We start from the raw sequence: 17,577 nt of genomic DNA, 5'->3' as shown, positions 1-17,577 counted from the left end.
GTCTTACCAAAACCAAACCAGAGATGAAATTGCTATCTAGTTCCAGTGAGGAATTATTTTGAGGGTGCTTGATTCATGTTATCTAAAATAAATTATCCCAATTCTCTTTCTTCCCACCAAAGTGCAGTGAAGGCTATAATAAAGACTAATATTTACGTTACATTTGGGGAAACAAAATGCAATAAAGTAGTGTTTACCTAAAACAGGACTCCAGTTTACCTTGTATCACCTTTTGTTGCCTTTCACTCCTCCTTCCCCGATCTCCAGACATAGAATCATAGAATATCAGGGTTGGAAGGGACCCCAGAAGGTCATCTAGTCCAACCCCCTGCTCAAAGCAGGACCAATTCCCAGTTAAATCATCCCAGCCAGGGCTTTGTCAAGCCTGACCTTAAAAACCTCTAAGGAAGGAGATTCTACCACCTCCCTAGGTAACGCATTCCAGTGTTTCACCACCCTCTTAGTGAAAAAGTTTTTCCTAATATCCAATCTAAACCTCCCCCACTGCAACTTGAGACCATTACTCCTCGTTCTGTCATCTGCTACCATTGAGAACAGTCTAGAGCCATCCTCTTTGGAACCCCCTTTCAGGTAGTTGAAAGCAGCTATCAAATCCCCCCTCATTCTTCTCTTCTGCAGGCTAAACAATCCCAGCTCCCTCAGCCTCTCCTCATAACTCATGTGTTCCAGTCCCCTAATCATTTTTGTTGCCCTTCGCTGGACTCTCTCCAATTTATCCACATCCTTCTTGAAGTGTGGGGCCCAAAACTGGACACAGTACTCCAGATGAGGCCTCACCAATGTCGAATAGAGGGGAACGATCACGTCCCTCGATCTGCTCGCTATGCCCCTACTTATACATCTCAAAATGCCATTGGCCTTCTTGGCAACAAGGGCACACTGCTGACTCATATCCAGCTTCTCGTCCACTGTCACCCCTAGGTCCTTTTCTGCAGAACTGCTGCCTAGCCATTCGGTCCCTAGTCTGTAGCTGTGCATTGGGTTCTTCCGTCCTAAGTGCAGGACCCTGCACTTATCCTTATTGAACCTCATCAGATTCCTTTTGGCGCAATCCTCCAATTGGTCTAGGTCCTTCTGTATCCTATCCCTCCCCTCCAGCGTATCTACCACTCCTCCCAGTTTAGTATCATCCGCAAGACAGTGAGAATCCACTTCCCTTTTCCCACTTCCCGCAACAGGAACTTTTAGATTTTTTACTTGTTGTAACCATGTTTCCACTAACTTTTGAAAAGGATGCAGATATAAATTAAATACATGAGTTAAAAATATATTTTCTCTATAAATCATGAGCCTAGCTGTTAAAAAATAATAAACTGGGCTGATAAAAACATAATTTAATTTCTTCCCACAAGACAACAATTAGGGTTTAACATTCAGACAACAAATGTGAGAAAAATCATTTTATTAAGAACCAGGTACATTTTATCTATATCATAGAATCACAGGACTGGAAGGTACCTTGAGAGGTCATCTAGTCCAGTCCCTTGCACTCGTGGCAGGTCTAAGTATTATCTAGACTATTCCTGACAGGTGTTTGTCTAACCTGCTCTTAAAAATCTCCAATGATGGAGACTCCACAATCTCCATAGGCAATTTATTCCAGTGCTTAACCACCCTGACAGTTAGGAATTTTTTCCTAATGTCTAACCTAAACATCCCTTGCTGCAATTTAAGCCCATTGCTTCTTGTCCTATCCTCAGAGGTTAAGAAGAACAATTCTTCTCCCTCCCCCTTGTAAAAACCTTTTATGTACTTGAAAACTGTTATGTCCCCTCTGTCTTCTCTTTTCCAAACTAAACAAACCCAATTTTTCAATCTTTCCTCATAGGTCATGTCTTCTACACCTTTAATCATTTTTGTTGCTCTTCTCTAGACTTTCTCCAATTTGTCCACATCTTTCCTGAAATGTGGCACCCAGAACTGGACACAATACTCCAGCTGAGGCTTAATCAGTGCAGAGTAGAGTGGAAGAATTACTTTTCGTGTCTTGCTTACAACACTCCTGCTTATACATCCCAGAATGATGTTCGGTTTTTTTGCAACAGTGTTACGTTATTGGCGACTTATATTTAGCTTGTGGTCTACTATGACCCCCAGATCGCTTTCTTGCAGTACTCCTTCTTAGGCAGTCATTTCCCATTTTGTATGTGTGCAACTGATTGTTCCTTCCTAAATAGAGTGCTTTGCATTTGTCCGTATTGAATTTCATCCTATTTACTTCAGATCACTTCTCTAGTTTATCCAGATCATTTTGAATTTTAATCCTATCCTCCACAGCACTTGCAACTCCTCCCAGCTTGGTATCGTACGCAAACTTTGTAAGTGTACTCTCTATGCCATTATCTAAAATGCTGATGAAGATATTGAACAGAACCGGACCCAGAACTGATCCCTGCGGGACCCCACTCGTTATGCCCTTCCAGCCTGAATGTGAACCACTGCTAACTACTTTCTTGGAATGGTTTTCAAACCAGTTTTGCACCCACCTTCTAGTAGCTCTATCTAGGTTGCATTTCCCTACTTTGTTTATGAAAAGGTCATGCGAGACAGTATCAAAAGCATTACTAGTCAAAATATACCACGTGTGCCACTTCCCTTCTATCCACAAGGCTTGTTAACCTGTCAAAGAAAGCTATCAGGTTGGTTTGACACAATTTGTTCTTGATAAATCCAGCCTGACTGTTATTTATCACCTTATTAACTTCTAGATGTTTGTAAACTGATTGCTTAATTATTTGCTCCATTATTGTTCCAGGTACAGAAGCTAAGCTGTCCGGAGTCGTTCTTATTTCCCTTTTTATAGATTGGCACTATATTTGCCCTTTTCCAGTCTTCTGGAATCTCTCCCGTCTTCCATGACTTTTCAGAGATAATCACTAATGGCTCAGATATCTCCTCAGTCAGCTCCTTGAGTATTCTAGGATGCAATTCATCAGGCCCTGGTGACTTGAAGACATCTAATTGTCTAAGTAATTTTTAACTTGTTCTATTCCTATTTTAGCCTCTGATCCTACCTCATTTTCACTGGCATTCACTGTGTTAGATGTCCGATCACCATCAACCTTCTTGATGAAAACCGAAACAAAAAAGTCATTAAGCATCTCTGCCATTTCCACATTTTCTGTTAGTTATTATTTTTCCCCCCTCATTGAGAAACAGTCCTACCCTGACCATGATCTTCCTCTTGAGATCTATATCATCTATCTACATCAGTTTTTGTGTTTGTGCTCCAGCATGAGTTACACATTCCGCCCTCAGAATATGGTGGGTGTATAGCATTGCCAAAGAGTTAATGAACTGAACTGATGGACAATAAACCAGCTTTTGTCAAACTTATGCAACAATTACCATTATAAAAATAGTAATGCTTGACATTAGATAGCACTTTTCATTCAGAGATCTCAAAGCACTTTATGAGGGAGATTAAATACCAGTTTTCCCATCTATAAAATAAAAATAAGGGAAAAAAAGCAGACTGACCAAGGCCATAAAGAAAGTGGCAAGGCTTCGAACAGAACCCTGGTCCAACTCCTAGCCCACTGATCTATATCTACTGAACTGGCTGCTCTCTACAGCTGTCTTTTAAGATGTGACAAAGTGATAAAATTTGAAAGAATTATTTATAAGGCAAAGATTTAACCTTAGCCTACTGTCACTCAGGTATCTGTGAACACAGTCTAGCTTTTTGCTTGCATGGTGTTGACTTCTCAAGCATCTGATTAGAGTGGTTCTTTTCCTTCACCTGGCGTTAACCCTAAGGACAATTTAAATTCTTTAATTGGAATTTTGCCTCCCCTGTAATCCTGGAGTTCTCAATTTGCCACTCAGTATATTCTATTTAACTTCTCTCTGTTAAAAGGCCATCATTAGAGTATCTTCACTTTGTCCGGGAACACAGAGACCACAGCTCTCTGACAGAAGTCATAATGTAATTTTGCACATCAGCAAGTAGAGAGAAGACAGCCTTCATCTTCCCTTGAAGTCCAAGTAATGTAGCTCATCTAATTGACCGAAGCTTCAGTAGTCCAGGAAATAAGTCCAGGGATGGTGAAACTTGTTGCTGAAGTGCATGTGCTTCTACTTCTAGGAGTTGGTGTTCTAATATCAGAGAGTAAGTGGCAATAGTGTGCAGAAAAATATTTTGACTACTTTAAGAACTGCTTCATTCCTCTTCTGAAGAGGAATTCATTCACTACTGCTGATGCCTTAATGATGGCTACTCAGACAACCCCTTTCTGCCTCATCAGAATACTTTCTCTTAATGATGCTTTTAAAAACAAATCCTAGTACTTTAATTCTGATGCCATGGACTTCAATTTGGGGACTACAGTTTTCATAGGAGAAGAGGTTTATCAGAGTTCTGTTCCTTAAAAACTGATATAAAATAGATTTTGGTTTCAAGGACTTCACGTCCTTAGCTTACACAAAAGAGTAGATTTACTCAAATTTGGAAATGTTCTGAAAGGAAAAAAGTCCTAAGAAATCTGGGGCTAAAAGTACAAAAAAACAATTTTGAAAATACTTTAGTTCAGTAGTGGTGTAGGCTGTTTTGGCTCTGAAGGGGCAGGAAAATTTATTTTGGAGCAAGTGTGACTTGTTTGGCTTTGGTCTGAACTTCCTCTACCCACCTAGGGACCCTCTTCCTATAAGCAAAGTCATCAAAACTCTTTTTTTTTACTACTGACAAAAAAGCGCACTTGAATGAAAGACTGTGAAAGCTCATATAATAGCAGCTTTATTTTGTTGTGTAGGGAACAATGAATTCAAAGTGAAAAGCATTTGTTATAGAAAGATAAATATTTTAAGAAACTCTGCAAGGAGTCAGGGGTTGTAGACAGTACTTATTCTGTTCTGCTTAACCTTGCAAAAACAGAATAGTTAATATATTAGTCTCAGGCTTGTTACAATGCTCTTTCATACTCATTTAGATATCGGTGTTCTTACTTTGTTCCAAGTGCTAAATGAAAATAAAGGGTACAATTAAGAGTAGAAAATCCAACATAGATAATCCAGAAATAATGTTTAAAACAGAAGTCAATATCTAGCTGATAAAAAAGAAGGAAAAAATCAAGGCCAATATCATACAAATTGAACAATAAATAAGGGATAAAAATATTTCAGCATGTATTGAGTGATTCCAAAGTACCTTGTTTGTAAGAGGGGAATGAATTAAACAGCTTAAATATGAATGTTTTAAGTGCATTTGTCAAACTGTCTTCTAACAATGTGCCAGTTAGGAGTGTGGAATACCAATATACTGTGTGGAACAATGAACCACACTGCAACTTCTGTCAAAGAGCAGATTTCCTTTTCACAGAGACCTAAAACACTTTTCTTCTGGGCCTTCGTAGTAAATTAGTTTATTTAAAAATACAGCAGTGTGTTATCCGTGCTCAAACCCAGATGACTTTTTTATTTCCTACAGAGCCAAAGCAGTGATGGCTGCAAAAATGAGTTGTAATACAACTTGATATATGTGTAATGAGTAACTGTACTGTGCAAACACTGAGGTCTGGTCTATAACTAAAAAATAAGTCGACCTAGCTACTTCAGTCAGGGTTGTGAAACACATCATGCACTATGTGATGTAGCCAGGTCGACCTAACCTCCACTGTAGACATAAGCTAGGTCAATGAAGAATTATTCCATTGGCCTAGCTACTATGTCTGAGGGCTTGTCTTCATTACCAGGGTAAGTCGACCTAAGTTACACTAGTCCAGCTACGTCAATAACGTAGATGGAGGCGGCATAGCTTAGGTCAAGTTACCTTGGTGTCTTCACTGCACTGCGCTGATGGGAGATGCTCTCTGGTTGACTTCCCTTACTCTTCTTGGGGAGGTGGAGTACTGGGGTTGACTGGAGAGCGCTCTGCGTCGATTTAGCTTAGCTTTGACTCACTAAATCAATCAGTGCTGCATCGATTGCAGCAGTGGCAATCTCCTTGTAGTGAAAACCAGCCCTCAGAGAGGTGAATTACCTACATCAGCTTTCCATTCCTGACTTGTGTTCCCCATTCAATCCTGTGTCTTCACATCTCTCTCTTAGATCATCTCCTGGATGTCTCATTTCAAACTGAGCTTAACAAAGCCAAAACTGAACTAATGATCTTTTTCCTCAAATCACTTCACTCCCCCAACTTCTTAGGGTTTGTCTTCACTATGGGCTAAATCAGCGCTGCAGCAATCAATGTAGCAGCATCAATTTAGCAGGTCTGGTGAAGACGCGATAAGTCAATGGGACAGCATTCTCTCGTCAACTTCAGTACTCCACCTCAATGAAAGGTGGAAGCGATGTCGACGGGAGAGCATCATATACTTTTTATCCACAGGACCCTTGCTTCATTAAGGGCAGATGATGCATGGTGCTAACTTAGTGAGCAGCTATTCAATGCTTTGTTTTTACCTTCTTTGTTCAGTGTCTGGCTGTGGGCCCTGTTTACTGCGCGCTATTCAAAGCCTGCTACAAAGATCTAAATATCATTTCCTCATATGTTTTTCTGTGGGGCTCCTCACTGTATTATCCACTTTATTATCACAAACTTTAATTTATCTTCAGAAAACCCCTGTAGTATAAGTAGGGTGACCAGATAAAAGTGTGAAAATTTGTGACGGGGGAGGGGGTGAGATAATAGGCACCTATTTAAGACAAAGCCCCAAATATTGGGAATGTTCCTATAAAATCGGGACATCTGGTCACACTAAATATTAGGGAGGTGATGCTATCCCCATTTTACAGATGGGGAGGTAGGACACAGATTAAAAAGATTCCCCTAATTTTGGGTGCCCAATTTGAGATGCCTAGGACCTGATTTTTCAGAGTTCTTGGCATTATATAGCAACTTTTATAATCAAGCACAGGTCCCATTGACTTCAGCTGCAGATGTGAGCGCTCAGCCTCTTCTGCAAATTAGACCACGTGGTGTCAAGTTGGGCACCCAGAAAACAATGAACAACTCTGAAAAGTTTGGTTTAAGTGACTTGACATCACACACAAATGGTATGGCAGGGGCAAGGATAGAATCTAATTCTCCAGGTTAGCATTAAACTGTTAACCATGAGACCCTCCTTTCTGTTCTTGCAATCTTCTACCTCATTCACTACATACCTTCCAGCTTTTACAACATAGGAGGCAGGGATCTTATAGTCACCAGCTGCCTGTACTATACAACCCTGATTCGTCCCCAGTGCAGATTGATCCTCTGGGTTGAAAGAGGCAGGGACCCATGGAAAAAATAGTATGTCATCATGTAAGTGAAGACTATATTGTAAGGCATATGCACAAAGAGACTGAATTAAAGTTGCACACACAACCTAAATTCTGGTATTTCCTGACTTGAGTGGTTGACTTTGCAACATTAATAATATTTTAATATAGGTTTCTTCTTTGTGTGCTTGCTCATGTTGATTCCATTCTAGGTGTGTGCACGCCCACATGCACCATTGTCAGAATATTTTTCCTTAATGATATCCATAGGGCTGACTCTGGCGCCCTCTGGAGGCCCACACTCATGTACCGGGATATGAGGTGCCGCCAGCCCTACGCCCTCTCAGTTCCTTCTTGCTGCCCGTGACAGTTGGTCGGAGCGCCTTCCCTCTTGCATCTGCAGTTCTTCAGCATCTTCCACCCCTGGATCCCCCCTTCCCCTTCCCTGACCCTCTTCAGGGACCCTTCTCACAAGGAACTTTTCATTCAGGAGGTGGACACCTCCTATGCCTAAGGTGGTAGAGGAGGCCCCTTGTGATGTGAAGGAAGAAAGGGTTCTATTCCCGATAATTCCTAATCCCGAAGGCAAAAGGTTCTCCTAAAACCCATTCTGGAGAAATTCATCACCTCAACAAATATCTAAAGAAACTGAAGTTTTGCATGGTCTCCCTAGCCTTCGTCATCGCCTCCTTGGATCCAGGAGACGGGTACGCTGCCCTCGACTTGAAGGATGCATAATTTCATATTTCCATTTTCTTGGGGCACAGATAGTTTCTCTGCTTCTTGATGGGCCAGCGCCATTTCCTGATCACAGCACTATCCTTCGGTCTCTCCTCTGCCTTGAGAGTATTCACAAAGTGCATGGAGCCCATAGCCGCTTACCTGAGGTGTCGAGGGGTACAGGTTTATCCGTATCTCAAATACTGGCTCATAAAGGGATGGTCTCAGGCCCAGGTGCAAGGGAACCTTGATCTGGTGCTCTCCACCTGTCGCAAGCTGGGTCTATTAATAAATTAAAAGAAACAACTCTGACCCTTGTACAGCATATAGAGTTTATGGAGAGATACTCGACTCTATGCAAGCCAGAGCTTTTCACCTGCAGGCCCATTTCCAGACTATGTCCGATCTGATCTCTCACTACCGCCTACGTGTGCCTCAAGTTGTTGGGCCACATGGCAGCTTGTACTTACATGGTATGGCATGCACAACTTCATCTCGGACTCCTGGAAGCATGGCTGGCAGCAGTCTATGTCCCCAACAGACGCAATCTGGACTGGATAGTCATGGTACAAGATCACATCCGGTCATCCCTGGAGTGGTTGTCGGAACCTAGCTTGGTATTGGAGGGAGTTCCCTTCGCGGCTCCATCCCTGTCAGTGACTCTGGTCTCCAGTGCTTCAGACCTGGGTTGGTGATCTCACCATGCAAGGTCGCTGTTCGCAAGGCGATCGCTCCCTACACATAAATGTCAGAGAGCTCAGAGTGGTGCACTTGGCTTGCCAGGCGTTCCTGCCTCACGTGAGGGTCAAGGTGATCCAAATCCTGAGACAATACTGCAGCAATGTTTTATATCAACAAACAAGGCAGAGCCCTTTCGTCGGCCCTTTGCTGAGAAGCTCTTTGGTTGTGGGACTTTTGTGTGCAGCATGCCATTCATCTCCGTCTCACACCTCCCTGGGGGAGGAATGTGTTAACAGATCACCTCAGCGGGACCTTCTTGTCTCGCCACGAGTGGTCACTCCATCTGGAAGTTGTCAGTGTAATCTTCCAGAGGGGGGAGACTCCCATTGTGGACTTACTCTCATCTGGGAAAATCAGGAAGTACTACATCTTCTGCTCGATTCGGAGGATCAACAGAGGCTACCCATCTGACGCCTTCTTGCTCCCCTGGTCGAGGGCTCTGCTGTATGCCTTTCTGCCAGTGCCATTAATCCACAGAGTCCTCATGAAGATCAAGCAGGGCAAGGCGAAGGTAATCCTGATGGTTCCGATTTGGCCTCGCCAGCATTGGTTCGGCACACTGCTGGAGCTCTCGGTAGCAAATCCACTACAACTACCACTCTGGCTGGACTTGCTTTCCCAGAACCACAGCCAGTTACTGCACCCAAACCTAGCAGCTCTGCACCTGACAGCTTGGTTGCTGCATGGTTGACTGTGGAAGAACAGACAAGTTTGGCCCGCGTTTAACAGGTCCTGATGGTTAACAGAAAGCCCTCCACCATGGTGACCAAATGGAAACGATTCGCATGTTGGGCCACGGACGAAAATCTTCGACCCAAACAGGCCTCACTCCAGTCAATCCTGGACTATCTTCTGCATCTCAAGCTCCAGGGCCTATCTCTTTCATCAGTCAAAGTCCACTTGGCAGCTGTTTCAGCCTTAAACCCTCCAGTTCAGGGCAAGTCAGTCTTTGCTCATGACATGGCGGTCCAATTTCCAAAAGGTCCGGAGGAGCTCTACCTCAAGTCCGTGACCCTGTCCCACCTTGGGACCTGAACCTCATACTGTCAAGGCTCGCAGGTCATCCATTTGAGTTGTTGGCTTCTTGTTCCATTATGCATCCGATGAAGTGAGCTGTTGCTCACAAAAGCTTATGCTCAAATAAATTGGTTAGTCTCTAAGGTGCCACAAGTACTCCTTTTCTTTTTGCGAATACAGACTAACACGGCTGCTACTCTGAAACCTGTCATTACGCAAGGCACTGCATTTAGCCGTATGGAGTGGAAATCTATCAACTTCATGAAAAAACTGCGGAACCACCTGATTAACATCCTCTATAGCAAACAGGGAAAGATTAAGAATGAGCTCTCAAAACTGGATACTCTCATAAAAAAAACAACCTTCGACACAAACTTCCTCCTGGCTGGACTTTACTAAAACTAGACAAGCCATTTACAACACACACTTTGCTTCTCTACAAAAGAAAAAGGACACTAAATTATCTAAACTACTACATGCCACAAGGGGCCACAGCAATGGTTCCCTTAACCCACCCAGCAATATTGTTAATCTATCCAACTATACTCTTAACCCAGCAGAAGAATCTGTCCTATCTTGGGGCCTCTCCTTCTGCCCCTCCACCCCCACGAACATGATACAGTTCTGTGGTGACCTAGAATCCTATTTTCGACGTCTTCGACTCAAGGAATATTTCCAACACACCTCTGAACAACATACTAATCCACAGAGACCTTCCTACCAACACTACAAAAAGAAGGATTCTAGGTGGACTCCTCCTGAAGGTCGAAACAGCAGACTGGACTTCTACATAGAGTGCTTCCGCCAACGTGCACGGGTTGAAATTGTGGAAAAGCAGCATCACTTGCCCCATAACCTCAGCCGTGCAGAACACAATGCCATCCACAGCCTCAGAAACAACTTTGACATCATAATCAAAAAGGCTGACAAAGGAGGTGCTGTTGTCATCATGAATAGGTCGGAATATGAACAAGAGGTTGCTCGGCAGCTCTCCAACACCACTTCCTACAAGCCATTACTCTCTGATCCCACTGAGGGTTACCAAAAGAAACTACAGCATTTGCTCAAGAAACTCCCTGAAAAAGCACAAGAACAAATCCTCACAGACACACCCTGGATCCCCGATGTGGGGTATTCTATCTGCTACCCAAGATCCATAAACCTGGAAATCCTGGGCGCCCCATCATCTCAGGCATTGGCACCCTGACAGCAGGATTGTCTGGCTATGTAGACTCCCTCCTCAGGCCCTACGCTACCAGCACTCCCAGCTACCTTCGAGACACCACTGAGTTCCTGAGGAAACTACAATCCAACGATGATCTTCCTGATAACACCATCCTGGCCACTATGGATGTAGAAGCCCTCTACACCAACATTCCACACAAAGATGGACTACAAGCCATGAGGAACACTATTCCTGATAATGTCACGGCAAACCTGGTGGCTGAACTTTGTGACTTTGTCCTCATCGATAACTATTTCACATTTGGGAACAATGTATACCTTCAAATCAGCGGCCCCACAGTATGCCAACATTTTTATGGCTGACTTAGGGGATGAGAGTTGAGGAAGCGTTGTTCTAACACTCCTACTCTACTTGCGCTATATTGATGACATCTTCATAATCTGGACCCATGGAAAAGAAGCCCTTGAGGAATTCCACAACAATTTCCATCCCACCATCAAACTCAGCCTGGACCAGTCCACACGAGAGATCCACTTCCTGGACACTACAGTGCTAATAAGCGATGGTCACATAAACACCACCCTATACCGGAAACCTATTGACCACTATTCCTACCTACATGCCTCCAGCTTTCACCCAGACCACACCACACGGTCCATTGTCTACAGCCAAGCTCTATGATACAACCGCATTTGCTCCAACCCCTCAGACAGAGACAAACACCTACAAGATCTCTATCAAGCATTCTTACAACTACAATACCTACCTGCTGAAGTGAAGAAACAGATTGACAGAGCCAGAAGAGTACCCAGAAGTCACCTACTACAGGACAGGCCTAACAAAGAAAATAACAGAACGCCACTAGCCGTCACCTTCAGCCCCCAACGAAAACCCCTCCAATGCATTATCAAGGATCTACAACCTATCCTGAAGGACAACCCATCACTCTCACAAATCTTGGGAGACAGTCCAGTCCTTGCCTACAGACAGCCCCCCAACCTGAAGCAAATACTCACCAGCAACCACACACCACACAACAGAACCACTAACCCAGGAACCTATCCTTGCAACAAAGCCCGTTGCCAACTGTGCCCACATATCTATTCAGGGGACAACATCATAGGGCCTAATCACATCAGCCACACTATCAGAGGCTCGTTCACCTGCACATCTATTAATGTGATATATGCCATCATGTGCCAGCAATGCCCCTCTGCCATGTACATTGGCCAAACTGGACAGTCTCTACATAAAAGGATAAATGGACACAAATCAGATGTCAAGAATTATAACATTCATAAACCAGTCGGAGAACACTTCAATCTCTCTGGTCACTCGATTTCTGATCTCAAAGTGACTATCCTTCAACAAAAAAACTTCAAAAACAGACTCCAACGAGAGACTGCTGAATTGGAATTAATTTGCAAATTGGATACCATTAACTTAGGCTTGAATAGAGACTGGGAGTGGTTGAGTCATTATACTAAGTAAAACTATTTCCCCTTATTTATTCCTCTCCCCTCTCCCCTCCCCCCCCGCCCCCCCGTACCTCGACGTTCTTGTTAACTCCTGGAAATGTGCTGGACGTGGCCCACCTTGATTATCACTTCAAAAGGTTTTCTCTCCCCCACCCCACTCTCCTGCTGGTAATAGCTCATCCTAAGTGATCTCTCTCCTTACAATGTGTATTTTTTCATGGTCTGTGTGTATATAAATCTCCTCATTTTATTTTCCACTTCATGCATCCGATGAAGTGAGCTGTAGCTCACGAAAGCTTATGCTCAAATAAATTGGTTAGTCTCTAAGGTGCCACAAGTACTCCTTTTCTTTTTGTTCCTTTCTGCTATTCTCGTGGAAAGTCTCCTTTCTGGAGTCTCTGAAATTAGAGCACTTACCTTGGAGCTACCCCACACAGTGTTCTATAAGGACACAGTTCAACTGTGGCTACACCCAGCCTTTCTGCCCAAGGTAGTTTTGTAGTTTCATACTAAGCAGGACATATTCTTACCAGTCTTCTTTCTGAAACCTCGTAAGTCAGACGAGGAGCATAGACTACACTCTCTGGCGATCAGGAGAGCACTAGCCTTTTATATTAAAAGGACTAAGCTGTTCTGTAAGTCAACGCAGCTCTACGTCATGGTTGCAGACAGAAAGAAGGGTCTTCCTGTGTCTGCTCAGAGAATTTTGTCCTGGATCACTGCCTGCATCAGGTTTTGCTATGAGCAGGCAAAAGTGCAATTGTAACCACCCAGTCAACCAGAGCGGAAGACTTGTCAGCAGCCTTCCTGGCCCAGGTGCCAATTCAAGATATCTGCAGGGCCGCTATCTGATCATCCATCCATACATTTATGGCCCGCTACGCAATCATCCAGCAGTCTTGGGATGATGTGGGCTTTGGTAGATTTTGGAGCCCTACCTTGTCTAGTCATTATTATTGATCATGTTTATTACAGTAGTGCCTAATGGCCAACCAGGAATGGGTTCCCACTGTGCTAGACGCAGTACAAACGCAGAGTAGCAGACAGTGCCTGCCACAAAGAGCTTACAGTATAACGAGACAAGATACATAGGGTGGGGGAAGAGGTGGAACATGCAAGCAGAGTGAAAAATGTGATGGTAGCAAATATCGTATTAATTACATGATTTTTTGAGGGGTGTGTGTGCGCATTTAGGTAGGAGGGCGTAAGCTTGAGGGGACATTGACATGAAAGAGGCTAAAGGGGTCAGGGCAGGGAAGAAGAGGGTAAAAGGGGCATTTGTGGAGTGAAGTTGAGGTGAAGAGACCATGAGGGAGCAGATTGGAGCATTGATTGATTGGAGCAACCAACCAATCAAATGGGAGAGAAAGTCCAGTAAAAAATGTAGAAAGTTCTCTGAATGTCTGAAGGTCCCTTCTTTGGCTGTTTCAGCTTTTCAAGTTGCTCTTACCGGATGGAGTCTCTGACTGGTTCCTCCCTAGGGTTTTTCCCTAAGGCTGAATCGTTGGGGGATGGGGTGGAGAGAGACACTACCTGAGTCCTAGTGCCCCCAGAGTATGCTTGGGAGAGGAGTGGTTCTGGCTGGGCCTCATTTTACCCCCTCCTGCCAGCATACCAGTCCCTGCTTTGGGTACTTCTATAGCTGCTTCTACTGGTTGGAGTCCATGCTTGTGCTGAGGAGGGGGGCAGTGTTCTAGTGGGTTAGATGTTTTTACTGGTTAATGATAATCTAAGTTATTTATGTCATCTTTTTATTTTGTTTATTTTATTTGTGTCTAGATAATGGTGATAGGTGAACAATATAAATTAAAAAAAGATGAAGTATTCTCAAAGATAGGAAGATTTTAAAGACTTTTCAAAAATGTTTTCTCTATTTTAAGATTTAGCAGTGGAAATTCTACTTAAAATACCTCACTTATGTGTGGAGAGAAGGTATTTAAATGATATGTGTGTTCTCCTTTTGAAAAAAACCAAAGAACGTTGCATTCTACAACTATGAAACTTTTTAAATTTTGGCAACACTATTTAGTAAAAATTTATAATAAAATCTAAGTATTTTAATTTGTTGAAATACAACTTTTTCTTGCACTGTTGGGATTCATATTAACACTATTTTGCCCTTCTTTCTGAATTATTTTAATGACTGCAGCAAATCCACTGAACTGTCTGTCAAAATGTGGGTGGCAGGCTATTATTCCACTTAATAAATCATAATTTACAAGAGGTTTTATATTCATTTTAGGGATAAACACTTTATGCTTTGTATTTTCATCAGCAATGTAAAATGTAATAGATACTTAAAGCAATATGTCAGAAATACAGGCATAGAAAACTGAGGGGAAAATCCCAAATGTTTAGTTTTTCTGTGGGTTGGTCTACATACTGAAAATTTTTTCCATCTGATTTCATGTTCTTAGCGCTTCAACAGAGGTGGTTGATGAATTGCATCTACATTATTGCCACCTACAGATTTATAAAAGGATGTTTCTTTAGTTACAGACACTCAGCAGATCAGTTAACTCAATAAGGCTGTGTTGTCATATTTGTTTTGCTACTAAGCATACTTATCTTTTTTGTGCAATTGTCTTCCAGATTCATGAGAAACTGCATTACTATGAAAAACAGAGCCCTGTACCCATACTCCATGGTGCAGCAGCCTTGGCAGATGATGTAAGTGTCCCCTGCTGAGATCACTGGTACCAGGTCTCCCAAAAAACTGTCTGCAAGCAGAACTCCTCATAGTGCAAACATATGAATGTAATCCTCTGAGCTGAAATCATAAGAAGCTGCAAATGTTTCCAAAGGTGCTGTCATCACTGGGCTTATTGCTGATATTACTTTGATTTTTATTCACTTTCCTGTTGTAAAAACATGGCAAGATAGCCTCTTGTTCTGCTTTGGTAACTATGTAATAGAAATTTCAGGTTGGAATTCTACTGGGAGGGAAAAGCTGTCAACTGTTGGTGTTTTGAGAAGGTCAGAGACGAGGAATACCTGGAAAAATAAAGACCAATGAGATAGCTGTACTGTTGACAGGACAAGAAGAATGACACATAATACTACAGAAATGAGGCTTATGAAATACATAAAAAGGTGGGGTTGTCCAAAAAAATACCTGTTTGAAAACAAAACAGTAGTGATTTATGGATATTAGAGCTTTCCAAATTACCTTTATAACTAAAAATAAATTATAGAAGTGGTCGGCATTGATAGAGTAGTTAATTTCCTGTTACTATAATTTTTATTTTAAATGAAAAAAAATCCAACCTGCATTTCTTGCTGTTTGGTTAATTCCAGGATTCAGATGAATTTTGCACACACCTGTATAAACTATGACTGAATCTGAGGAAGGATGGAGAGAGAGATGTTTTATTAAACTGTGGTTTAAGTGAAATCCATTAGTCTTTGTTGTAATTGGTGATTTCAGGTTTTTTTTTTTCTTTTGATAAACACAATATGTTTTAGGATTAATTTCAAACATGGAGGCCTTGAATCTTGATGCATTTCATAAATCTTCTTTGAATGCTTAGTTATTGTTTCTATATAATGCCCGTACATTTTAAATAAGCTATTTGTTTATCTGGCATGAAACTATTGACATATTTAGGGTTACAACATATCTTACAAAATCAAGAATATCACTATGTTTGAAACATTCATGAAAAAGCCCATTTATGAGAATTTAATCATGTTTCAGTGAGAGGATATAAACATCCTGTGATGTATCAAATATAATAAAAAATTTAAGGTGGCATCAGAGGTTTATATTAACAATGTTTTATTTGAAGTAACTGCATTTAGGCAAATAATTATTTTGCAACCTAGAAAGGTCATAAAAATGTACTTCCAAAATTCTGTTCATTAACCTCTTGTCACACAGCGTAAACCAAGTTAGAGTTTGAGTGCCTTATCTTTTGAGTGCACAACTTAAAACACTTGAAATGGTCCTGATTTCAAAAGTTCTGAGCACCTGCTCTCTGAATATCGGGTCCCTTTAAGATGTCTCTTGGAGTGCCTTATTTCTTGGTGCCCAAACTAATCTCTGCTCAGTTCTGAAAATTTAGACCATTGATCTTTACTACACTAAATATGTAATAAAAAATTAATAGCATATGTTCTACAAGAAGTGTATGCATTAGAGATGTGAATCTGTGATTTCTGCGTAATGGTAATTTTTAAGATTTGACTTTGGTTGATACCTGGGGTTTCTAGTACTTTTGTCATTCTTTTTGTGTAATTTGAAGAGTTCACATTATGGGCCCATTCCTGTAAAGTGTGGAGTTCTACTGAATTCAAGCTAAGCACTTCTTAGAACCCAGTTTTGTGTGCTTGTGAATATGTTATCAGTACATTTTTATGGGATTGTAAATTAACTTGTACACAACATATTTTGTATAACTTTAAAATACATGGAATTGGGGGATTAGAGTTGCATTAAATGTTTGGCACTCTTGTTGACAGCTAATAAGCCTTCAAGGATTTAAGAGCATGTTAGTGGTATAACAGGTTTCAGAGTAACAGCCGTGTTAGTCTGTATTCGCAAAAAGAAAAGGAGTACTTGTGGCACCTTAGAGACTAACCAATTTATTTGAGCATAAGCTTTCGTGAGCTACAGCTCACTTCATCGGATGCATACTGTGGAAACTGCAGAAGACATTATATACACAGAGACCATGAAACAATACCTCCTCCCACCCCACTCTCCTGCTGGTAATAGCTTATCTAAAGTGATCACTCTCCTTACAATGTGTATGATAATCAAGTTGTGCTGGAAATGGCCTCTGTGTATATAATGGTCTCTGTGTATATAATGTCTTCTGTAGTTTCCACAGTATGCATCCAATGAAGTGAGCTGTAGCTCACGAAAGCTTATGCTCAAATAAATTGGTTAGTCTCTAAGGTGCCATAAGTATTCCTTTTCTTTTTTAGTGATATAACAGAGACAAGGTAGGTGAGGTAATATCTTTTATTGGACCAACTTCTGTTGGTGAGTGAGACAAGCTTTTGAGCTACACAGGTCTTCTTCAGGTCTGGGAAAGGTACTAAAAGCATCACAGCTAAATACATGATTGAACACATAGTTTAACATAAGTAGTTAGGACATATTCTAAGGTAGAGGTGAGCAAACTTTTTGGCCTGAGGGCCATATCAGGTTTCCGAAATTGTATGGAGGGCCGGTTAGGGGAGGCTGTGCTTCTTGCTCCCTGATGG

At 41.9% G+C, this 17,577-nt stretch overlaps 1 protein-coding gene across 5 annotated transcripts in view; it reads left to right on the top strand.

Moving 5' to 3' along the window:
• The window catches only part of MPP7 (MAGUK p55 scaffold protein 7), a 340,212-nt gene that overhangs the window by 190,717 nt on the left and 131,918 nt on the right, over positions 1–17,577 (top strand). For all 5 annotated transcript variants that reach the window (XM_084620415.1, XM_084620414.1, XM_084620412.1 and 2 more), the window contains one exon: positions 14,959–15,036. In XM_084620415.1, the coding sequence (XP_084476541.1) occupies positions 14,959–15,036 (78 nt within the window). The remainder of the gene's footprint in view (positions 1–14,958; positions 15,037–17,577) is intronic.

Source organism: Lepidochelys olivacea, assembly GCF_965140295.1.
Source record: "Lepidochelys olivacea isolate rLepOli2 genome assembly, chromosome: 2".
In the NCBI taxonomy this organism is placed as follows: domain Eukaryota; kingdom Metazoa; phylum Chordata; order Testudines; family Cheloniidae; genus Lepidochelys; species Lepidochelys olivacea.
Note: the sequence above shows the minus strand (reverse complement) of the source record. Positions and strands in the feature narration are given on the sequence as shown.